The 27632-nt window shown below is 31.4% G+C and overlaps 1 protein-coding gene across 1 annotated transcript in view; it reads right to left on the minus strand.

Moving 5' to 3' along the window:
• GYC88E_2 (Soluble guanylate cyclase 88E) overlaps nucleotides 1-16075 on the minus strand; it is a 36234-nt gene extending 20159 nt beyond the window's left edge. The window contains exons 1-5 of the mRNA XM_051216231.1: nucleotides 15256-16075; nucleotides 13804-13858; nucleotides 11735-11864; nucleotides 4374-4503; nucleotides 2344-2490 (exon numbers count right to left, since the gene is read on the minus strand). Of these exons, the coding sequence (XP_051066800.1) occupies nucleotides 2344-2490; nucleotides 4374-4503; nucleotides 11735-11864; nucleotides 13804-13858; nucleotides 15256-15291 (498 nt within the window). The 5' untranslated portion in view covers nucleotides 15292-16075. The remainder of the gene's footprint in view (nucleotides 1-2343; nucleotides 2491-4373; nucleotides 4504-11734; nucleotides 11865-13803; nucleotides 13859-15255) is intronic.
• Nucleotides 16076-27632: the final 11557 nt, after the last annotated feature.

Consider the following 27632-nt stretch of genomic DNA (forward strand, 5'->3'; position numbering starts at 1 on the left):
ACATTCATCATTATCATCAGTGAGTTACAATCTTACAACTGACCCGGTTGAACTCCACTAGTCACTGCGCACTGTTGAGGAGTCCCTCAATAGGACGAAACGGCCGTCCAGTGCTTCCAGGTTTTCCATAGTGCTCTAGCTTCAACTGACTCATGATCTCAAACATCAAAACGTATTATCATGAAAGTACATCAATCTGGGAAGTCTTGAATAGAACAAAGATAATGTTTTCAATTTGGACACTAATAATTCGTACTGTTTGTAAGCATATGCTATGTAACAAATTATTATCTTATATTCCATTAAAATAGTTAAAAACCCTTATACTTTGTTACTACTCTTTATAATTTTGAAGTTATTATACACTATATATTTTTCATCTATCTTACTCTAAGTGACACTCATTTACAGATACTACTTAAATTATAAAGACTGATCACGTCTGATAAATTAATGCTAAATACTGAAATTAAATATGGAAAACGCTACAGAAGTGAATCTCTTACTTGTTTTCATTTGTCAACAAAGTATACGTAAAACCTTAAATAAGTATATATCTTTTTGAGGATTCGGACTACATAACACTCATTATTACAAACACGGTTATAATTTCTGGCTAGCCGTTTCAATTCATCTTGCCTAATATTTGTAACTATGTAACATTTGATATTTGTCAAAGTACAGACAAATTTATCGTCTATGGAATAGAAACCATGTTCATATGAATCAAGTTTTATTTCTTTATTCAAATAAAATCCGAAGTCATTGCACTGAGATGTCAAACTGTTTAGCTTCATAGATACATTGCAAATTTTACAGGTAGAATTGACTTGATATTTGAGTCATGATAACATGATATGATAAACTGATTACCAGGGAGTATTCGGTCGCTGTTTTTCTTAATTTGTGACTTTCAAGAAGTATAAGCTTACTACCTTACATGAAAGTGAACATGGAACCTTCAAGTATCTTGATAACAATTACACTATTAAGTTTAAAACTAATAGTGCTCATTTAATATTTCAATTAATTCGTAATATAGAGCTAACTTTCAATTTACAGCCAACAACTCAACTGTATAACCTACATCATGACGAATGAATATTCTGAGTTAGATCCATGTGTGTTGCTAAAATATTCCAACTTAGGAAGAAATAGCTATTCAGTACTCCTAGATTTTCAATAATTCAACAGATGATGTAAGTTTATGGTGAAAATTAACTCTGAACTCTATCGAATCAAGGAATAATAATTTCCAATGCTTAGAATGAAGTCATTTATTCACTGAAAACTGAAAATCAAGATAATTATTTTTAAAAATGCTTAAAATAAAATGTGTTATATTTGTAATTGAACAAAGGTCAAATAGTAAATGTATATCAAACAAATAGTGATCTCGTAGATACATAAGAGTGATTTAGAAAGAAGTTTTTTACCTATCTGTGATTATTGATAGTGTTTGAAATTCCAGGAAACGATAATAAATAATGTTTCCGTTTACTAAAAACTAGTTTCATCTTAGAAAATTGAACCTAAAAGCTTATGAGGTTTTAATTAGATCACCATCATTCAATGTTTTTCGACTTAAGAAGAGACAACGTTGAGTGAAGTGCTCTGGCGGGTCAGTGTTGGCTGTAGTAGTTGCCACCGACGGAACCAGTGGAATATGTGGCTCCTGGGCGGACATCGGATGTAGATAGCTAGATGGTTCACTGTAACGCAGGTGTTGAACGTCCCGGATGCCTGATGGAAATCAGATTTGAATGGCCTGGCAGGTAGACGGAGATACGAAAGCCAGCGCACTGGCGGACTAGATATTTTGACGAGAAGCGTGACACAGATTACGGGGAAGAAGAAAGAGGCACAGAGAGTACAACAACCATAGGAACGACTGTTTAAAGGGAGGACGAGTGTGGTGTATGCTATTTATGTTCGCAGATATGAGTAGTATGTAACACCTGTCGGAAGTGAAATGTCTGAGAGCAGAAGTTTGAGAAGATTGAAATGAAGAGAAGAGAGAAAAAACTGAAAGTAATCAAGATAACAACAAGAATGATGGAACAATGAAGCTTGTAAGAGACTATTCGAAGACATTTAAATGATATATTTAATGTGAGATCTTCAAATTTCATTAAACCACTGTGATTGTGCGCTAAAAAATAAATTGCTTTCTTCAATTATTGAAAGCAATATCTGGATCATTCCATTTGTATTTTTTCATAAACACTCAAAACCTAGATTGAGTATTCATCAAGACACAGCGTGAACTGCCGAAAGAACTTGTTATTATGTAAGACCGGCTATTTATTAATATAAATGCAAATCAGTTTCAGAACCACATACCTCACAAGTATCTACTGCAGCTTCACCAGCTCTAAGCCTTTCAGCTACAGAACGTGGTATCATCTGATATAATAATTCGTCAGTTCTTCTCATTTCTTCGTCTAATCTTCTTAAACTTTCTTCCAAACGTTTACTTTTTTCATTTTCCTATAAACAAAAAACAATTAAAGTGTTGTCCTTAAGTATCTGTATGGTATAAATCACACAAAACAAAGAATATGTATTATGTTTATTTGTTAAACACTCAATAGTAGGATATACTTAACACTTAAAAACTTTCAGATCTCCGTATCTTATTAGATTAAAAATAGTTAATTTTAATTTTTACTAATAATTGAAATCACAGAGTGAGATAGAAAGTAAACAGTCTATTAATAAATTTGGTATCTGGATACCAGTGGAAATCGGAAGGCACCTTTCTTCCTGTTCAGGACTCATCGTTTGAATGTAACTATATGCCAGTGTTAATATCCACATTGAGACTCGAACTCAGACTGTTCACTCCAAACACCCACCGATAATTACATATCAAATATTTTAAAACTCACAAGTAAATGATGAAGTCAAGCCAATCCGCTCAGACGAAACGTATGACATCAGAGACTGGTCGATTTCAACCATAAATATCAACAACGGGAAATTAAAAATCCTTGGTAACAGCAAAATAGTACTAGACTTTGATCTTATTCATAGCTGAAATATATGTCAGTAAGAACTATAGCAGTAGTTCTAATCAAACTTTTTCATTTTGATGTATAAAGAGCCTGATTTCGATAGTGAAGTATATGAAATATGAACATTCAGTAAAGTCACATGTCGTATGGTGAAAGCTGATTTGAACTTTTGTTAATGTTTCATAAAACAATTTATTAATACGAATGAGTTATATCATCAGATCTCCGATATATACTAATTTTTCAATTGATTGATGAAACGTATTCAACTTCTGTAATTAGAATTAAGATTACCATCCGTAATAAGACAGATAGATACAACACTAATTTGTTTAATTTTATTGATGACTTTCAAAGAGATTTGGCCTTTAGTTCAAATCATTCAGTTTACAGATTGTCATAACTTTGATGACTGATATTTTGGTAAAATATTGATAATGAATATGCTTTTATATATCACCACCATAATAATATAACTAATGGACATCGTATTAAAATGATTCATTTACTAAATACACATTTATGGTTACATGGTTACAGGTAACACTTTTCTGGGGTTAAAGCCAATGATACTATTCAGCTGACTAAAGTGAATCAAAGGAGTCGGGTTTCAAACTTGGGACTTGGCGGTTGAAAATTAAATACTTAACTACTGAACTACCAAAATAACCCAAACTACTAATAGTAAGGTTGCATAACAATTTAAAAAAAACAGAAATAAAATATTGTATTTCCGAATAATCAACATACATAATACTTTTAAAAATGTTACTGCCCCTTACAGTAAACAAATAAGTAGTATTTCTGATTTATGCAAATTACTAGGTAGATATAATGAGACCCATTTTATTGTTGGGCATTTCTGGTTTAACAGATATTTTCCCCTTTATTCAGACTAAGAGAAAATTATTCGGCTAACAGTAATAACAGTAACAGTAGTAGTGTAGTGAACGAGAACAAAGGCTGGGACAACCATATGCAACATTACAGAATGTTTTAGTAAAATCTGAGGACTGTACAACTAATACTTCATTTGCAAACTACCCATCAGTTGTGTTAGACTTTATTGTTCCTTCGTTTCCACACCAATCACACTTTGTTCTTGTTCTCTTCTCTTCGATTTGCTCAACCTTCTGCCTCTAGGCATTCCACTTTCGATTGGTGATCCATACTACTTATATCTGTCGACATCAGTAACACATATCACAGTAGTAGTAGTAGTAGTAGTAGTAGTAGTAGTAGTAGTAGTAGTAGTAGTAGTAGTAGTAGTAGTAGTAGTAGTAGTAGTAGTAGTAGTAGTAGTAGTAGTAGTAATTATATCTAGGCATTTATCAAAATGACATAATTTTAATTTACCTGTTCCAGTGCTAATTTCAGTTCAGCCGACTGTTGTTCACCAGCCAATACCATATCACGGCTAGAATCATGCATACTCAAATCATTTAAATATAAACCTAGTTCTAGCATTGAATCCACATCACGCATACTGTAAAACAGGAAAGGTGAAAGAAGAAGAGAATGATATTAACTTTAAAACAAACAAAGGAGTATATTTGTTTATTTTAAAAAAATTATAACAGTTGCAATGAACAAATCCAACTACTTCAAAATCAAAACATTTTATCTTATTTATGTAGTATTGAAAAGCTAAAACTTTCAAATGTAATATTTTCACTACACCAATAGAAATACCAAGTCATATAGTTCGCGAAGATTATTCAATTTAATGTGGTAGATAGGTAGATAGATAGATAGAACAGCTCATAACTGATAAACATCAAAAGACTGACTAATTCGTTATTCCCACAATACTAAGTCACAAACTGATTGTAGCTAGACCAGCATTGAAAACCTGAGAACCACTCATAGATCGTTTTGTTTTACTATGGAACTCCCCAGAAGTTCACATCCACGTCTTAGACTGCAGGATTCGAAGCCATGACCTTCGATCTAGCAAAAATTCTATATACTAATATTTTTATTCATTATTCTCTTCAACAACAACAAAAAAATAGAAAACATGTTCATACAATTAATTTCACCCAATTTGTGTTTTCAACCAAAAATGAATATTGTATGTAATTGAAAAGTGCACATAACATAAATCTTCTTCCCTGTTACACTTATAATGTACGTTTTGTTAATACTAAAACTTAACTAATCCACAACATCAGAAATATTAATTTTATGTACATACATATTGTGTGTATACTTGTTATATTCTATAAATAAAATCAGTAAATATTCATAATGTTAACTATGTTTATCATCAAAATTAAAACAATATAATGCCGAAGATGGATAGTGTTTAGCGGTGAAGTCCAGGACGTACGTTTCGTCCTATTTAGAACTCGTCAGCTAATAAAAGATTGATCCATTACAGTCCTAACCATCAATCAGAAGATTCAAGTTAACTATATCAAGTGAATATAATACTGAGTTTAATAGAGTAATCTAACAGGTATTCATGTGAAAAATCAAAAATACAATGAAAAACTGGGAAAAAAAGTGAAAAGAACGCACACACACACACAAGAAAAGAACAACGAAAATAAATAAATATGAAATTCAATTTCTATGGTTTAATTAACAACTAAATAATCTTTTTATTTACTTGTTTACTTTAACCTTTATCATTCCCAGTAAACATTTTTTTCTCCTCTTTTTCTAGCACATGACATTATCATAAATATGTAGTATGTTATGAAACATATAAATTTACTTTATATTAATTTAGAGTGTGAAATGAGTTGAATTTTGTATTTTATATAGAAGAGAAAAAGTATGTTGCGTAATATACTTACACTTAAAAAGAATCTAAGGTATATTGTTGAGACTATATAAGTTTGTTGCTAAGTGGATAATATAATGGCATTTGGAGCGAAAGTATGAGTTCTGGGGAGAACATCAACCCTGTGATGCATGTTCATCCAGCTAACAAGCCACTATCCATCTCTACCTATTATACTTATGAATTAATAGCGATATCGAGCCAATTTGTACAGGATATATAAGTGTCTAAAGAGACTGATCAATTGCAGACCTACATATCAATGAGAAGATCCGAACAATCAAAGCAAATGAAGCAAGGGAAATAGTTTTCTTTTAAAATAACTTAAAAATAGACAATATGACTTAATCATATTTTATTATTATGCAACATATAATAGATTCATGATATCTAGTCATGAATTTTCAACTTTGACAATATCGAATAAGACTAAGCTAGAATTTCCCTAAAGATCTATGCATATTTTATATAATTGCCATCTAAAGAAATTGAAATGAATATTGTTTTATGTTATTACATTTATCCTAATAAACGAATCATCTCTTTATGCCACATAAATCTTTTCTTCATTTATTTTTCAGAGTTTGTACTAACTCGTCAATAATATTTAAAATTGAACTTGGATTAGATTGAGTAGATTGTCTCACTATTGCCAGCTGGACAACATATAGTCTTATGAATAAATACGATAAACAAAACTGAACCAATGTATCTGTATATGTAATTAAACAGAGATATTGTTATCAAATATCCAAATAACCAAGGTGACTATCTTATCCAGGACAGGACTACTATGAATAGATATCGAGCAGAAAGTTTAATACATTAACGGCTAATCTGCTACTCCTAAAAAGCTAGTTATTAACACACCTATAGATCAAAAGGGGGGCTAATAGAACATTCGGTGACTACAATAAGACTGAAACCTGGAAAAGTTTTGAATTTATTTGCTTAACTGATGTGTTACTAGACCAGTCGTATACTGGATGCCAGTCAGAGTGCTCCTAAGATACAAGTTCTCTTCCAATTTCACTTACCACCCTTGCAACGATATTTATAATGAATAATCTGTCCAAATAATTAGAAACTAAATTTCAATCGTTATTGACTATGTAAACATTCATGTTAAATAATATTGATGCTCAAACAAATAGGACTTAACAAATGTTTATATTATGTTTCCTTGTGGAAATTGATAACCATGTCCTACTCTACTACTTTATCAAAACCAAAGTTAAGTTTTACGAACTATTAGAAAAACCAAAATCAGTAATCGTGGATATGTAATAAAATACTTATTAGCAAACTCTGGTAGTCTAATGGCATTGGCTTAGATAAAAATTTGTTTGACATTTATAAGCCCTGATATAAGGATGTGTAAATGTTTAGAATGAAAACAAACACTAGCCTACGAATATTGAAAGTAAGGTTGTAGTGAATAGAACACGGATGGGAACAATCGAATGTATTTGACACAAAATTACAGAACTTGTTAATAGAAGCTAACAATCAAATAGTAAATACGTAATTTGCAAAATGTCCACCAGTTGTCTCAAAATGACTCAGACTTCGTTGTTCTTCCATTTTCACACAAATTGCATTCTGTTTACATTCTTTACTGTTCGATCCTCTTGTCTCTCTTCTGCCAGACATTCAATTCACGACTAACATGATCTACTACTTATGTCAATATAAGTAGAACACACCATAGGGTAAAACATGCTAAAGACCAAATTCTTATTCAACAGTTTTACAATATAAGTATGTATTAAAATACCTAAAGATAATAAGTTTCGGTGTGAAATAAACTGAATGGACAAAAATGGAATTTCTGAAGAAAAACACTGATCGACCACCAAATATTTTATTTATTTAATTAGCCAATATTAGTTTAAGGCAAAACATTTTCCTCCCACTTAAATATGTCACAAGGGTACTAACACATTACAAACTCAATTTAACAGATATATAGATAGCCTGTCGTATGCCCTGATGGTGTTCTCGTAACTTTCGGGTTGCCTGATCTGCCAAGGGCGATGGGATAGTGCATGATGCTATTGTTGTGTGCTAGGTTCAAAGAGAATTGTATGCTATATGCATGCAAATCCGCCCCGTTATTGTTATTGTTCCTAACCCAATATCTTTGGCAGCCTGCTTGAACACCTGTTTCTACCCTCTAGATATTTCAACAAGTTATTTTTTTCGTGTTTTAACTTACCATTATGTGTATTAATCACATAAACTATTCAGGTGCGTTTGTAAAAAGCTTACGACCTTTCACTGTACAAGTTACAAAAACGCCCAATTAGAAACATGATGGTTGCTGGCATTATGCATCGAAAATAATATGCATTATTCATATGTTGATTCTTGAACTGCTAACTTCTAACTGACAACCACTCAACTGTTATCGTCAGGATCGATCAAGAAATAAGAAACGGAAAATTGTTGAAATACTTTTTGGTGAGGATTCTATATTGTACCAAAAGCTAATAATAATAAATAATAATCTTTGCAGACAGTTTTTATCGATATATGATATTTGATAAAGAATCATTCAACGATATGCAGCTCACAGTTTCACAGTTACTTCTTCCAAGTTTCAAGCACCTTAGCAGTGTATAGCCTACCTCCCATATGATATTCAACACAAGTCTTTCAGTGGTCTACTAGAAAATGTATTTTACTGGGAATACGTTGTGTAAGCGAAAAACAAAGTAATAATTTAAATAAATAATATATTTATAATATCCCAATGAGTAGAAAAATTAGATTTTCTGACGTTTCGTGACTTAGCGTAAGCCACTTCTTCAGAGAATAAATAAAAATTTAAATTTAAATGTTCCGATTACTATATGCCGATACCTGTTGATATGTGTAAATGGTACCAACCAAGTGCGATCAGTAACTAAGTATATTCTGATCTGATATGATCAATAATCTTAGTCATTGAAGTAAAATTTGATGTCAAGTAGTTCAAGAAAATTACCAAGAAGATTTGGATCAGGCTTCATCATAATTCATCACCTAATGTCACAGCCGAATATCTTACGACTAAGCTAGTTGTCTCTCAAACAATCACTTGTAGGAGTGAAGTCTTACACTAACATTGTATTTGTTTACTCATTACTAATTAAATTCTACCGAATTAATTGTAATGTAGTCAACAATCTTGACAACTCGTTAAGTGATAGTTTTTTTTTATGTTGATAGGATATGCCAGTCAGTAGGAATCCCTGATTAAACCGAGGTTTCATGTTCATTGAAACTTATCATTTAGGCTGAATTCTTCAAAGAATCTATCTTTCTCTTACAATTTAAAACTATATCACTAATCACTAACCAACATGATCAAGTTGTTTGAAATGGAATCTCTTTATTTAACAACTATGTGTATTCATGACAAGGTCTATGATTTTGTTTTAGTTGGTATGTATAGTTATTCAACACTAAAAAAAGTTACCAGTAATTGTTTATTTTGTATTAACTTATGATAAGAAATACATTGAAACTTCTTCCTAGTTTCAAGATTCATTTGACAAGCTAATATTTCATATAAACCTATTTTGTAATGTTGAACACACATGAAAAAAAAACCAGGTAACCTATTAATACAAGTAGTTTTTGACATAATAGTGAAAATACATGATAATTAATCTAAATATATTACTTAAATATTATATTATATTATTATATATTACTTAAATTTATAACACAAATACATTTTAAGTATAAGAAACTATGAATAATTATATAAGAAAGTACATAGTTGTTCAATGTTCCATTCAATAACATTTAACATGATCAATATTTAAAAACTAACATAACAAGATCATGGAAATGATCATTAAAAATGATCCATTCTACTTCTTTTATTGATTCTACACTTAAATATTGAACATACTTTAAAAAAATTGGTATAGAAATGATTTAGCGGTATCTATAAATAAATTAACTTTTCTATAATAAAACAAATTCTATGAGATAATGTAAAATTTAAAAGTGGCATTTAAAAATATGTAATGTGAACGTATTAATATATTGTTCACTAGTACTAAACAATAATCTTTTTCAAAAGTTGAGATCATAAGTCAATTGAAGATAGATCAACATGGAAAACCAGGAAACAATGCACGGCCGTTTCGTCCTATTGTGTAACTCCTCAACAGCGCGTATCCACGACTCCACCTCGTGGGATTCGAACTCAGGACCCATCAGTCTCGCGCCGGGCGCTTAACCAATGAGACCACTGAGCCGACCGGCATCCAACGGTGTTAATGTCGAACTTCAATTAATCCACGAAATTGAGCAACACATCTATAATTGTCATCAGTGAGTTAATACCTCACAACATACCTGGCTGAACTCCACTGGTCACTGCTTCTCACTAGAACTATAGGATATATCTCTTGAAGCCAGTCACTAGTGAGCATATATTGATTAGTATCAGAAGGGTTTTTGTGGTGATTGTAGTAATTTGAACAGTTGAAATCATGAGTCTTTTTATTGTTAAGTTAAAAATGATAAAAATTAAACCAAAGTAGTTAAGCTGTGACAAATAGTTAACGGTGAAACAATAATTTATGAATGATATTTGAACGACGCTCAAGTGACCTTAATATAACCCACCAACTTACTAAGGTTCAAAGAGGGTTATAAATTAGTATAAGAAATCAGGATTAAGATTAAGAGTTAAATTTGAAAGTTATAAAATATAGTAAAGTTTTTCATTATGAACTGATATTAGTTATAATGCTAAAATGCTATTTAACTAGATAGATGAATGAAGTTCACTTTAAAATACTTAACTTGTTATCTTTAGTTTCATTGGTTTGTTCATAAATTATAGTCTTGCCTATTTTATCAATATCAAGTCTATGAAATTAAAACCATTTCAACTTTAAGATCGAGTTATCAAAAAATAGGAATGTCGAAATTATTTCCAAAGTATCTTTTTTCGTACATAAAGTCTTCCATTAGCTTGTACAATGGGGTAAAATGGCTATCTTGACAGAGTAGCTAAGTGGATAACGTGATAGAGTTTGAAACGAATGATATTGGGTTCAAGTTCCGGGGTGAACATCAACTCTGGTATGTAAGTACATCAAACTAGCGGGTCCCAAATAGGACGAAACGCTTGTTCTGAATTTCATTGATACATTCTGCCCCACAAATAAAGTATTTGGAAACATAATCCGTATGATTCATCTTTCTCTTCCTCTGTCTAATAGTCATCAGCTATAGAATTAAGTTAGTTGAACATTCCATGTCTGCTTTAAGTAGATGAAGCATCTTTGTATTTATCGATCCTTCACACAGGATTCTTCAATTTAAAGATGATCAAACAACTCACTTAACTAATACAGCAGCTAATACAATTTAGTAGAATTGAAGACTGATTAACTGTTCTGATCGACTTTTATTTTCGTTTTTGTTTATTTATTTATCTACCTATAAGTTATACTATCCTTCTTTAAATAGAAACGATTATTTTAGAGTACTTATACTACCAGTCAGTTCTAGTTGGCCAATCAGCTGTTCCCTCTTCTAAAGTGATGGCCAAGTTGTTTAACTTTATTCATCAGATCATGGACTCAACCCATATCCATCTATTTTTTGTTCTGATATCCATGTATTATTACTTATCTCCATAGTAGTAAACACCATTGTTCTGATCCATTTCTTAATTACATTTGGTATTATGATTGAAAAATCGGGTAAGCAGGTGCTGCATTTATTTCACATACTCAGTTTTACAAGAGCATTTCACTTCTAACTTAAAAATTTCATATCGAACATTTGGACCAACCTAGACCCTATGCTGTAACTTAACCGACTTTGATGACATCAACAGACGTTCTAGAGAAAAATATAATATGTTAAGATACAAGTTGAATACTGTCTAAATGAAATAAAGTCAACTTACATTGGTGTTCCAAGAAATACGATAGCATCCCATTCACTCATATATTTCATTTGACCGCGAAGTTTTAATTTACCTCGATTTGTATCTGACTGATCTCCTACGTTGTTCTGTTCATCATTGGTATTAATTTCTTTAATGTAATAAAGTTAGATAGTGATAGAGATTTTTTTGATTGATTAACACACATTTAGTTGATATCTCAATAACTAAGCTTAACTTAATCAGAAAAACTATAACAACTGAGGAACTACTGTAATTCAAAGATAAGTTTGATAACTATGAGATTCTCTCTAAAAATTATTTAGTACTGCTTAATTAAATGCCATCTTGAATTTATGCAGAAATTGTTATCAACAAGTGAGAATAAAAGTGATGTTCTGTAAATCATAGAATCTTGATTCGATTGTTTAATATAGGAGCTGAAGTTTTATAGTTAACCACATACTTTGTCAAAAGTGTTGATTACTAAAAAGTATAAGATTAGTATTGATCAGGTCAGTTTGTGATTACTACCTACTTCCTATAAATGAAACTCATTTTATTTTGTTAAGAATATCAAACAAATTAGGCAAGAACGATAACATTTCCAGAATATATATTTCTTTCACCCTATCTGACCCATATTTATTCTGATCATGGATCTTGAATTTCACTTAACGTATATGCAGATTCATGTTAACATTCTATATGTGTCATATCAACATGAACAATTTTATTGTATTTTGATTAACAATCCGAAATTCAAATGCTTTAAACGATACACCTTACCCTTAACTAGGCCATTTTTCGGATTATTAATTTGGATATATACATTGTAGAACCTGAAGAGAATTTATGGAAAAGAATATCCTTCGTTCAAATATTAGTCTACGTTCTCTTAAGTTGTATACAAGCTAATTAGTTCAGTTATTTTAATTCATTAACATAATTTGAGATTTAGGATGAAATCATAATACCCAGATTGTGAATTTAGCTAAGAGGTAAAGTTTTAATAAGGTTTTTATAAGTAATTTCAATAGTTGAGATCATGAGTCAATTGAACTTAGATCACTATGGAAAACATGGAAATGTTTAGATTTACGAGTGAAATACATTTTTTCTTTCAAATACTAATCAGTGTTAATTTGAAATAACTGAACCAATTAGATTGTATGTAGTTGAAGAGAACTGGACGAAGCACAATGAATTCTTTGTATTCTGCAAATATGTGTCATTCTTGCTTTGTTCCAATTTGTAAAGGGGTCCAATTGCAGGTAATTAAATGAATTGAGAAGGTCCCTCGTTCCGACTATAAGTGATAAGCGTTTCCGACACAACAATCAGCGGTGACCAGATATAAAAAGTAGCGTTAAAAAAGCTAAGACAATCAGCATTCAATTGACAAGTTATAACATTTTTTTGTTCCCTTCGTTATAGTTTTTGTTGTGATGAAAATTCAATCTACACCTTAGTTAGTACAATGTATGTTAATTTTAGGTATTATTTAGACTAACTATGAAAATTGAATTTCTCAATCAGAATTTTTATTCGCTAATTTGTTTGTTTATTTAATGTATGGATTGGATGTAAGCTGAACAACTATTGAATAATTGTAAGTATTAGTTGATTAATTCGTCTCGAGATGACAATACCCTAAGCTCACAATATACACTAACTTGACATCTGCTCAGAGACTTTGAAGTCGAAATAGGCGTATACTTAAGTCAGAACATGAATTTGGAATAAAGTAATCATTTCAATACATAATTTATTTATTATTAAACACTATCAATGAATGTCTTTTACTACTCCTTATTAAGCTAACTATACAAGTTGAGAATTTCCTACTAACGATATCTTATGGTTATGGGTTCGATTTCTGATGGTGTTGTGGGCGTGCACTACTGATCTGTCTCAAGCAGAGAGAAAATACTGTTCAATTCTACTTGGTTTTCAATGGTTCTCCAGCCGATCATGATCAGTGATGTTAATCGTCTTAGAAATAATAGACTATTTTAGGTAATGATGTGTGCATAAATGGAAGATATTAATAAAAAGGACTGTAATATATGAATTAAATTCATAATTACCTTTGTTTATTTCATTACTTGTTAGTTCAAATATAATATTTGTATGTAGCATTATCTGAAATCAGACGAAAATTAAATACGTTTGTGTTATACTATCAACAAATAAATTAAGTAAGATTAATCGAAATGAGAAATTTATAAATAAGGCAGATATGATAGAAGAGAATAAAAGTGAGATCATGATATAATTTAGTGGATGATGTTCACTAGTTTAGTCTGCATTTTGTTCAGTATAACATGGGTCGGCTTCCGAGAATTACGACGGCATCTCTTGAGGCCCTAAAGGAGCCAAAGAGTTTCCATCCATTCAGAACGTGGTGGAGCTTTCTGGAATATCAACGTGGCATGCTACTAATGGACAGTAGTATAACTTGCCTCTTTAAGGATTGACTGAATTATAACAACGTTATAACAAGCGCTAATATCTATAAATACCCATGATTTTCTGTACATTTTGATTCTTACCCAACAAACACTTCTCCAGCTTTCTTCTGTCTTCTGATTTTGCAACTGTGGCGTTCTATACGTTCGAGTGCCGTAGTTGCATACTGTATTCTGTGTTAATCAAGTACCGAACATAACAATTCGCTCATATCAACTCAGTATAAATTTCATTTCATATTCTTACTATTTCATTTAAGTAAAGTATTCATTGATAAGTCATCAAATCCCAATAAAATTTATTTACAAATGAGCATATATCGTCAAAAAAACTTATCATGTTTTTTGGAGGATGAGTGAGATCTTAATCCGTTACCTAATTTTGTGTTCTTCCTCTTGTTATTCACTTATGAGTTTACACCTATTTAACGTTCAGTTTGCGCAGTTAGAACCCACAAATACAAGAAGCAAAGTATGTTCAAGTTAGCATAATCCTTGTAGAATATTCTCTAAGGTATACTTTCTTACTTCTAGATTTCCAACATTAACGTCAATAATTTGATCATGAAATCCAGCGACTTGATGCAGATTCCTGAATATTGTAGTTTAAGTCACACTTTATATAAAGCCTAGTGTTACTACTTGGCTGTTCAGATTAGATTAGATAAAGTAATTACTGAAAAATCTACTGTTTCTACTACTAAACCATAGTTTCTTGAACATGTAGAAAAATGAAGTATCTTTAGGAAACATTAGTTTTCACTTAGCAGTTTTGGTGACTTTCAAAAGTGACTCGATTGAAAATGAAAGATGAATTTTATTTTATTTCAATTCAGTTTAACTTAACGTTTTATTAATTCACATTACAAAAGTCTATGACTTAACTTGACAATATTTGTTAGTATCTAAGTTATCAATGACTAGTTTCGAAATGTACTTTTTCTGAGGTTCCAATAAACACTGATGATCTTAATAATAATAAACTAAGAGGAAAATGGAACCGATAACATTGTGTTAAAATCGTAAAAATATAATGAACTCGTAAATGATAACCATTGACTTCAAACTTACTGCTAAGTGACCTAAAGTTTCAAGCTTCAACTTCATTTATGATATGATGCAATGTCATATTGCTGTTTAAATATGATATTTAATCAATATGTTATCCTTTTCATTTTTAATTTAATGTTCAGATCATTTCGGTGTAAAATCCAATAATATTGCCGTTATTTTAGTTTAATATGTTACTAATTGATTAACTGTTGAATATGTTTACAAAAAAATGCATATTTGGTCACGAAAGTTGTCGTGTGTTCGTATTGTAGTGAATAAGATACGTTCATCTGCCATTAGTGTTTGCTTTGTTTCTTACATTTAGTAAATCTCAGTTTCATTATGTTACAATTTCAGTTTGTATAGTTACAAGAGAAATGACGCCTCAATGTCACTAGTTGTCATTCTTTCGTGACGGGTGCGAACTTCCTAAAGTTATTTAATTAGAGTTACTCGAATTCTTTTTTTTCTCCTTGATAAACATTTCGTTCTACATTTTTCAAATCTATTGTCAAGGTTAGTCTGGAGTTTTTTTTCTATATATGCATTAAGTATTAGCTGTAAAGTTATTGTCCATTTCGAACTTGGTTGTCATAGTAACCGCTATATCTTATATACTCTATTAAAATTCATAAATCACACACATACGCACAGGAATAATTATGCCATGTTTGACCACTTCACATTTATATATCCAAACAATATTTCGAACCGAAGTAAATTTGATATCACATTGTAAAATTTGCCTTCTTTTCAAAAAAAAAGATAATTACACTTATTTGTGTAACGATTGTTTAATGACAATTTAGTGGGCGTGGTCAAACTTTTGTTATCGAAATACATAGATTTCCATTATTTAAGAATTAATCTTTCTTACATCTCAAAGTAAATCTGTTTGTCCATCTCTCGCTCGCTCGCTCGCTAGCTGACGATCACACATCTACTCATCAAATAAATTACTATGAACATATACAGATTAGTTAGATGATAAATGATTAAGCAATTTTCTATCCTTACTAGTTTCATCAAGATAATCAGTCAGATAATAAAATTACTGGGAAGTATACATATATATTCTCAATTAATCTATTCAATGAAGTGATAGTTTAATGACTGAAGTTGTGAATGAATATTAGTTACAATTGTAAATAATACTATACTAATTGTAAATTTGCATCAAAAAATGAAATTCCAAGCACAAGGAATCAGATGGTGGTTGGAGGTAGTCGACAGGAAACCCTGGACCCGGGTTTCATGCTACTTGGCACTCGTCAGCAAGGTGTACCTGTAATCTTAAGGGAACTGGTGCTTCCTGACGGATTCTATCCCATGTCACCCAACTTCACATTCAGAGACGTTACCACTGAGCTATCCGAGCCGCGACTGACCTCCTGTAAGACTGAGATGTAATCACAATTGATTGATCACTGGGTGGCGATCAATGTCATGTGTGCCAAGTCCTTATTTAGTGCAGATCGAATGCTATCGACCATGTTGCAATGTGGCCACCAGTCTAGGTGACCCGACACTGTGGACTACCTCCAACCACCACCTGATCTCAATATATAGTGCCCGCCGTGTCGAGTCACCTAGACTGTTGGCCACATTGCAACATGATCGATAGCATTCGATCTGCACTAAATAAGGACTTGGCACACATGACATTGATCGCCACCCAGTGATCAGTCAATTGTAAGCACAAGGAATAAAATGTCGCATGAAATTCCTCTTTAATACCTATTTCGTATTACAATTATTTAAAATATTAATAGATGACACTTGATAATAATGATTAGTAAACATTTCATTCTAATAAAAAAGTATATATTTAATTATGGTCTGGAGGTTAAGTGTTCGCGCGCGAGACCAATAGGTACTGGGTTCGAATCCCGCGTGCGGGATCGTGGACGCTCATTGCTTAGAAATTCCATACTAGGACAAAACGGCTATCCAGTGCTCCCAGCTTTTCCATGGTGGTCGAGCTTCAATTGACTCATGATCTCAACCATTAAAATTACTATAATATCCATAAAACCCCTTTCTGATACGAATTATGAATATTTACAATTCAAACTTGTAGCAATTACCTCTTTTATTCTGTTATTATTTGCATATGAACCTTCACAAAAGGACCATATTAACAAATACCGAATTGTATGTACATTTCCAAGAAGTACTTGGAATGTCCTTACATTACAAGACTGTGTTTAGTCTACAAAAATGTGTCAATTACATTTAATTCACTTTCTTAGGTTAAGCATCTGAAATTTGATTCTGTTCCAATGTTTTTGTTATTAAATGGGTTTACTAATATAAACACAGCGAAACAGATAACTAAATGACTATGGTTCTACTTTTATGTAAGACAATAGTATACCATATTATGAAAAAGAGCGTTCAATTCCATTACCAACCAAAGTTGATTGACCTCATGTAGTTGTATTTTCTCTTTATTTCTTCTCCTTCTTTCCTATATGATCTGTAATTTTCTGCTAAAAACACTTTAGGTATGAAGACGATCGTACTACATGTATGTAAGTTTCTTCCTATTGTAATTGCTTTTAAATTAATGGACTATTAGTATTCATTAAATAATGGTCAATTTTGAATAGTTTTACCTTCAATCTCTTGATGATAAACTGTTAACTTTAAATTTAGACATGAAAAGAAACTGAACAGCCTACAGAGGTAACATAACTCCTGCATCATTACTGATTATTCCGTTCTATAAATTATATCAGGTATTAATATCATTATTATTAAAGGTTTGAGCTATTTTGTTATTGATATTCATAATGGAATTTTGATCAGTCTTGTTGGTATGTGTGCACCGTTCGCTGACTAACTCGATACATGGATTCGATCAACAAATGGATATCCCAAACATAATGCATATATACTAGAAGTAGTTCAATGGGCTGGACCAAAACCAGTAAAAAAGTGAGAGATTTCTCCTGAGAAAAAAAACCCGAAATATCTTAGTTTCTTTAAAATGTCTTATAACAGTTATATGGTGATTTTATAACTGCCTTCTATATTATTTTTGTGGTATGTGCTACTGACGGATATAAGTAGTATGTATCATCAATCAAAAGTGAAATGCCTGGAGGCAGAAGGTTAAGAAGATCGAAGAAAGGAGAACGAGAACATAGAACGCTTGCTGTGGAAACACAGGAACAATGAAGTCTGAGACGATTGATTGACATTTTTCAACTGAAGTATTGACTGTATGGTTCTTGAATTTCACTAAGAGATCCTGTAATTTTGTGTTCAACAACATTCGATTGTCCCCACTTGTGTTCACGTTCACTACAGTATTACCATATCTTACGTGTGCCTTCCATACAGAACCTCTCGTCTAAAAACATTTTTAGAAAACTCAAAAACCTAAACCAAACTGGTTTTAATTCTGGAGTTTAGTTTATTTCAACAAATTAAGATCTCCATCACATCAAATAATGTCATCACCTTCTTTTGATACCGAGTTAATATTAGATCTCCACAGTATTGCAAGGCTTAACTTATAAATAATTTGGCTTTCTACTCTTACTGTGAAATAATAGTGAAAACAGAAAACTAGCAAGATTTTGCTGTAACCCGTTTTCGATACTAGGAACTAATTTTGATCAGTCTTTGTTGGTATATATGCGTTTTGTGTCTAATGCTTCGATATAACCATTATGGCATAAGTTATGAAGAATATATCTATTGTAAACGGAATATATATACATTGTGGTTAGGATTTAGTGACCCATTAAATAACGCGCTAGCGTTTGAAACGAAAGGTAATGTGTTGGAGTTTAGGTGTGAACATCAATACTAGAATACAGGTGCAACCAGTTAACAAGTCCGATATGCGATGAAAAGAGTTTCCCGGATTCTATTATTAGCCACAAATCATCAATTCTAAATTATTATTTCAAGAAAAAAACGAGAAAAAAACAGCTAGAATAATGTACTAGAATATCAGTCACACTTACATCATCCCAAGTGAATGGTATAACGGGTCTACATAAAAGAAATATATCTGTCACATTTTTTCCAACTATGTTTGGTAGCGCATTGGCCATACTTCTACCGATATTCAATAACTTCATACCACGATTAAATACGAAATTGAAAGGAAATGCTTCGAAGAATACAATCGCTGGAACAGGTAGTTCTTCATCTATTTCAGTAAACGAATGATTATGAAAATGTAAACGTAGAATTGTTTCAACTTGTTTACCACGATCTTTTTGACCGACGATCTATAATGAAAAAGTGTTATAAAAAGTAAGAAAAAACCACTCATTTGGATAAATACAATGAAGGAGATTATGGAACGGGTAATTTTGACAATATGTTATATAATCATAGAGTAAGAACATATCGGTAAAACTTAGTTTCGTAATAGTTTTAACTTTTTTAGAGTCAGTGAAATATAACATTGAACGCTAGTTAGATTATCCATCTAGCTCCCTACTTTAGAAGACTGATCAATGGACGTTAAATAGCTGGTGATAAATTATCGAGGACAAGGAAAACGAGTATTGACATATTAAACTACCCCATGGAACAAACACTCAGGGCAGATTGGCTGCCTCTTATGTATAACCTTTCTTTAATCTGCTGAACAAATATATGTTGTCTCTTGTAAGTTTTCGTTTCTTCTCTTGAATTAAGAAAGCAGGGTATTCTAGTCATCATGTTGAAATGAGATAAACTAGTAAATCATTAAATGGTGTGACTTTGAAGTAAAATTACGTAAGTTAAGTAGCCACATCATTTCCATCCAACTCTAAATGATACAAACTATTAATTATATAATGTAAGTAAGAGCTGGAAAGGATTGCCCTGGACAGGGTTTGATGAAGAATGCTGGTGGGCGGCCTATGCTCCTCCACGAGGAGCAACAGGCGTAAGTAAGTAAACTCCAATAAATCAACTATAGTCAAAAATCCACATCCTTATCATATATTTTAATTTTGAGTTAAACGATGTGTCAGAGATTTTCAAAGGCGATTGTCACAACAAACTAATGTCAAATAAAGAACCATTGAAAACTAGAAAGGAAGGACAACAGACAATTGTTTCTTCTATGTTTCAGACAGTTCAACATCACACATCCGCAAGTTCAAACAACAGTGAAACTAGGATATTTAGATGTTTTAAAGAGCACGATATTTTAAACTCGATGTATTGGAACTCAGTGATCAACACTTTAATTCCATCAGTTTGCAATATGACACTATCATGTTAGGTGAATTACTGCTCATTTCATATGTCAAATCTTATCACTAAAAGTTCAGGAAACATATCATGGAGCTAATCACGAATAAACATACAACTATTGTTCATTTAAGTAGTTTCCTCGAAGAACTTTATTATAATGCAGTACATTTTTTTATTTCGTGATAACAATCAAAATGGAACATTTTTTTAAAATTTATCCAAAACAGAGTAGGCCATGGAGTGTTAAAATGCTGATGTTCACAAATGTACACATACACACACGAAGAGATCCCTTGTTTGATTTGCCACACTAAGAAAATAAGTAGATAATCACTTTTCTTATAATTACATGTTGGTTCTAATCATATAACAAATGCCTTAACATGCATTCACGATGTTTTCATTTCTTTAAAACCTGGTTCATTCTCATTGAACAGATTATGTTTTAAATAGATTAGGGAATTTCAGATAGACGTTTGTGCTGATGCCGTCGTTCAGAAGAACGATGAAAGCTCCACGACCAAACCATCCAGCTCGGAGAACAAAAATCCATCAAAATAATCCACCTGAGCTACAAATCTTCTCCATCATCTCGAATTTCTGTTGTATGCACATCAAGACCACTGTTTATTCTAATAATCCAACAATTTTTAGGCATTTCGTTTTACAATAGAAGTCAATTTGTACACTTATTTTTTGGTAATTGATGCTTACTATCATTTATAATATTTTTATAAATAAAGATGGGGTTAACAGTAAAATAAAAAAACATTAATTCACCAGTCAACTATGATAAAATTTAATAGTTGAATGCATGAGTCAATTAAAGCCAGACAACCATGGAAAACCTGCAAGCACTGGATGGTCGTTTTGTCCTAGTGTGGGACTCCTCAGCAATGCGTATCCACGATATCACACGCGGGATTCGAGCCCAGTACCTATCGGTCTTGCGTGTGAACACTTAACCTCTAGACCACTAAGCCGGCATCCAACGGTGTTAATGTCTAACTTCAACTAATCCACGAAATAATAACTCCGACTTAAAGAGAAGTAATTTTAATAGAATGTAATGAATCAACGATACTTTTCTGTTTAAGTTTCCTAAAAATTTATTCTAATTGCAATTTTTATGAATGTGAACATACTAATATTTCACTCAACGAGTTCAATCTTTTGATTTAACCTTCTCTCACGTTAATCGTTGATAAGTTAAACTTAACAAAAAACAAAAAAGAAGCCTACCTAATGTTCAGATTAGGATTATATGATTAGTGAAACCTATTAACTGATAGATGTTATTTGACTACTCAAATCTAACTATTACTGCAATAATTCATACTCTGAATGAACTAGACAGGATATGTCAAGTCATGATTTCATAACAAGTGAGAAGCAAGATTAGTTAAACTCTAATACATATTTAGATCATTTGTTTAAACATGATTACCGACCACAAATTCACCATCTTGACTATTATATCTTTCAGTACACATAAACTGTAAGTAACTATTCACCTTTATATTCAGTATCTTCCTTCTTCTTTTTCTTTTTCTAAATAGTTAAGTTGGCTAATTATAGATGTGCATATAGTCAGTTGAATTAAATCTAAAGTCATATAAATAATCTATTTCATTAGTAGTTTATATCAACGTAATTATTTAAAACTGATCAATTTATGAATCGTATTTTATACAACTAGTACAAATGAATGAAATGATCTAGTTCTAAATGTTAGTTAATCCTACTTGAAGTATAACGTATATTACGTATCATTAAATACAAGCAAATCGCATTTACTAATATAATCTTGATATACATAGCATGATTTATTTAATTTGGATTAGATGTAGTACTAGTAAATTAAATTAAACATTAAAAAGTGATGTATATTACACGTTTACATTAAGTTTAAATAGAATTAAGAGTTATCTAGTGTAAAACGATTATTTTATCTTATTCTGGTACACTTCGTATTTATTTTCATCACTAGTGTAATGAAAGTATAGAACAAGATTTGAACTAGTGAACTAAGCACTATTCAACAATCCGTTATAATTTGTGGCCTTGTGCCCTATTAATATATAACGTAATGATATCACCGTTTAGAGAACAGTGCTTTATCGACCGGATCAATGACACGTAAATCTGTAGGAGCAGTCTAGAGTCCTTATCGGACTTCAGAACACTAATCTCAGCCTCTACGATATGAATCTTGTATTTCGAACATACTGGGTTTATATACAAACCAAAAAGACCACATCGCACCACAACATAAAAAACAAAATTTGTATAATATCTAGGCAAAAGTGGTTACGAATGTGGAGGGGGCTGTAATTAATAAATCAAGAACGGTAAATCGTATAATAATAGTCTATGGGTCAAAATAAAGCTTATAACAAGAGGAACATGAGTATGTATAGTTTAAATACTTAACAATTATACAGTAAAAATATATGTATTGTATTGGTTCATAAATAGTTCTCAAAAGTTATCATTCATAATCCTCGTTGGAATATAACACAGTCGATAATAACTACTTTGTGTTTCCCATCTGGAATGTTTGGTTGCGCTACACTAACATGTTTACAGTAGATATTTTCGGATAAATCTAGAAGTCTGAAATGAAGTTGCTAATAAAAATTAATCTCCAATCTGTAGCATTTACTCATAAAATGAATGGAAAATAACCATAAGTTCCCGATAGAATTGGCTCGTTGAATAATGAAAGCGGTGAAGATAACTTCACTCTCCACCAGTCAACTAATAAGTAAGTTTTGCAGTGAATGTATTTATATATTACTTAAAACCTTCTAAATTGATGAGATGTTTACTTTTTGCCATTAATTGGCATAAATGAAATTATATCAACATAAATGAGAACCAAAAGCTCAAATTCGAAATGTTTTCCAATTATGAATGGTTCTTTAAAATCAAATCATATTACTAATGATGTACTGCATAATCACCAATGGTCTAGCGTAAATAAACTTAAACAGGATAGTCATATATCTGAATGTCATTCTATCAACCCTTAGGCTCATCTACTAACAAAAGTTATGATAACTATATTGATTAGCTAGCAGTTACTTTATAAAGAATCAAGGAAGATCTATATTCATCAGGAAGAGTATACATTATCGAAAACCTCTTTTATTATAAGATTTTTAAAAATCCGTTGTAAACCCTAGAATTTCATAATTTTTTGTGAAAAGAAAAACATTTTACTAACTCAAATTGAAAACAATTAGTCCCTTTGATAAATTCCGATAATGCGATGCGAAGACGAAGTTTATCAGAATTATGTGAATTCCAATGGTCCAATAAGATCACAGGATAGACAGACGTCATCCTCCATTGCGTTTTGATTAAGACTGGTCATAAAGTTGACATCTGCAGTGTTGTACAAAAGCCTTCAAGGACGTATACTAAGGTTTATTGAAGCCTTGGCTATACAAAAACTGAAACTCCCTTCATGTGTTCAAAAACAATTTCTTCTTACCCTTAGCTTACCCTGGTAATACTGATTTATTATCCAGAGTGGTTATCACACTGTTTTTTGTGTACTTTATTATTATTATTTTCTTTGTTACGGTTTACCTTTAACCTGTCTAGCTGACCTTTTAATTTTCATATGAAAATATCTTAATAAATATATGTGTGATCAGATCGTTCGAAATGTATTGCGCAAATATATCACGTAATTCTGATAAACTTCGTCTTCGCAATGCATTATCGAAACTTGAATTTGTTCGAATCTCGCGATACGGGATCGTGGATGCGCACTGCTGAGGAGTCCCACAATAGGACGAAACAACCGTCTACTGCTTCCAGGTTTTGCATGGTGGTCTAGCTTCATGATCTCAACTATTGAGATTACTATAATATTCACAAAAACCCCACCTGATATTGATTTAAATTAGTCATGCGATTATTGGCTAAGGAAAATAGTATAAAAATAACACTGTCATTTTAATGAAGCTATAGGTTAGCGGTATCATATAGTTTTACAATGTGTATAGTAACTTCATTCATATGAAATTTTATTTTAAAAAGTTATCGTTCGCATAATTCATCGTTGACATTATGTACGAGACTGAGAACTATTTTAGTTCTCTTAAAAACTAAGTCAATTACAAAGTTATTTCATAATAGACTTGTTTCTATATAACTCAACTTCATTCTCAATGGAAATCATTTAGTTGTTAACAGATTTAATGATGAAAATCAACTGAATAATTAAATGGGTAAATAAAATATTCATGTGACGACTGTTCATATAAAGTAAAATCAATAAAACAGCAAAATTCTACATCTTATCTTCATACTTCATAATTATACAATGAAGATGCCTGTAGACTATTCAGTAGTTAATGAATATGAGTTATAACTAATCATTCTTAAATTCTAGCAATTATGTTATATCCAGGTCAGTTATCTTAAAATAATAACCAACGCAGTACATCACAAATTTTTAACTGATTAAACAAAAGTCCCAAATTAATAACTATACTATCTAGTATGTCATTATTTCGATTTTGAAAGAAGCGTAAATCGAAATTTCAAATTATCTGCTTCTCGTCTACTGATCTAACATTCTAACAACTGATTTACTTGATCTAAAGACTGGTGATTTAAAACTGACTTCAAGCGAACTTATCTTTCATACCTCACCAATAGATAACTCAGATCAAAATATTTCAGTTTCAGTGTACAATCATTCACTTTAGTCACATAAATGTTCCGTTGATAAATAATTTATACATACAAATAACATTCTGAATAAGTACACTAAAAAATGAGCATGTTCTACAAAGCCTTAGAACAAAAGAACGAAAGACTCTAAATAGTGCAATTACCAAACATCTCTTGAATACAGGATATCAGGTCGATACCTTGCAATCTTTCAAGGTGATTATTCATAAGTCAAACTCGAGTCTTCTGAAGTTTGCCGAAGCCGTTGTTATCAGGCGTCGAAAACCTAACTTATATGTTCAAAAGGAGATGGTTATTAATTTTTCTTTGACTTGGTGACAAATATTCCTTCGTTGCATCTTAAAACATTATTTTAAACTCTTCCTTGCATTTATTACATTATTGAGTTTTTATTGCAACTGTCTTCCAGGTTAATAATCTTATTTTATTAACTGAGCATTACTCATTTTATTCTTATCAGCATTTACTCATTATGTAATCACTTGTTTCTGGCCGTTTGAACTGTTGTCACAATCAATGTTGTAGAATTTTCTTTTACATCAGGTATTTATTTACAATATCGAGTCTATTAAACTTATTCACACCTTTGCTATACTATACTAATATGCCTACAAAATAACTTCCAGCTAAACTCTTTCATGTAAGTGATTTAAACCAATTTCGTATTTATGTTTTAAATATCACAGGTCATAAGTAGCTGACGAGAACCAACGAAATAAAATGAATTCATGCTATTCTGCTAGAATCTTTGTTCTTTCTCTTTTAAAAATGCTACGACACAGTTTTATTGGTTCAAAAATAACTTTCATCACAGACTGACTTCGACTTGAACAATCATTAATGATATACATATTCGGTGGCTCTTACATTTCTAAAGCCTCCTACACAGTAATCTTTAAGTATCAAGATTTATGTGCGATCTGAATGTTCTTGATTTTGTTTCATATGAAATGGCAAAATTGGACGACCAAGCTGTCATGTTTATCATAATTTTCTATTTCTCTTCAGCTGATATAAATTTGTGGAGAAAACCATCTTCAAACTGCACAAATCTCTAAAAAAAAATGGACCCATACAACAACATGGAAAAATTATGAATTATTATCAACAAAAATTTCTTATTAAAAGGGGTTTTGTGAATATTATAGTAATTTCAATAGCTGTGGAACTCCTCAGCAGTGCGCATCCATGATCCGGCCTCGTGAGTTTCGAACACAGGACCTATTTTTGACCCATTTTTACACAATACATAAGCTGTGAATTGTTTTCTTTAACCATACTATAAATTTATCACATACATAGACATATAGATAGATAGAAAAAACTGACTCTATCTAACTCGCATTCAATGTTATATCTAAATCTATAAAAAGAGGTATACAAAATATTATTGCAAACAGAGAAATATTTTTATATTTCTAAGTTATCCCAACTGTTCAGTTTTTCAAGATCTTCCAACAAAAACTATTCGCAATATGTTCTATGAAATATTTATTGTTTACTTAACCCTGTTACCCATCTTGAAGAATAGGCCATTGAACAGGGAATAGGATATATAAAAAACTATATACATCTTTATTTAAAAACCAATCAGAGAAGCACAGTTTGTCAGGAGAAAATCAATAAAATTAACTAATTCATTTATTTAAATGAAAGTTACACCCAGTTTAAATGTCGTTCGATTGAATAAAATTGAAATTTATCCACATACAACAGTAATATTAGTATATCTCGATAAGAATAATTCTTGGGATCCATTTATGGACCAATACTATGCGGATATTTTTATCGCATAATTGTTATGTAACTAAACTGTTCATATTCATGTTGCTCTTATTATAAGCTTTAATTCGACCCATAGATTATTACTATACGACTTACCATTCTTGAGTTATGGCCTGTCTATTAATTACTATCTCCCTCAACCACAGCCACTTTTGGCCAAATACTGTACAAATGTTATTCTCTATTTTATGGTACGTTGTGGTCTGTTTGATTGGTATATAAACCGAGTATGTTTGAAATAAATGATTCATATTGCAGAGGCTGAGATTGGTGTTCTGGACTCAACTGGATGGGCTAGACAGGAAGCGAGACCAGCCAGGACTCTAGGCTGGTCGCACGTGTTTTATGCGTCCCTGGTTCGATCGATAATTCGCTACTCTCTGATTGGCGGTAATGTTGCGTTATACAATAACAAGGCACGCAGGTTCATAAGTTATAACAAATATAAAATGTTCTAACATAATTCATGACATTTATGGTAAATTATAGGTTTTAGCGACTGATACAGTTCAGATGTGTTGGGAGTAAAATATGCATTACTCATGATACTGAATAATATCCTCGCTATATGAAGAACTAGCTGGGATTGAAATATAAGATTTCAACCCGAAAGTCTAATATATATATATATATATATATATATATATATATATATATATATATCATATTTGCTATGTTCTTAC

Source organism: Schistosoma haematobium, chromosome 4 (assembly GCF_000699445.3).
Source record: "Schistosoma haematobium chromosome 4, whole genome shotgun sequence".
Classification (NCBI taxonomy): Eukaryota; Metazoa; Platyhelminthes; class Trematoda; order Strigeidida; family Schistosomatidae; genus Schistosoma; species Schistosoma haematobium.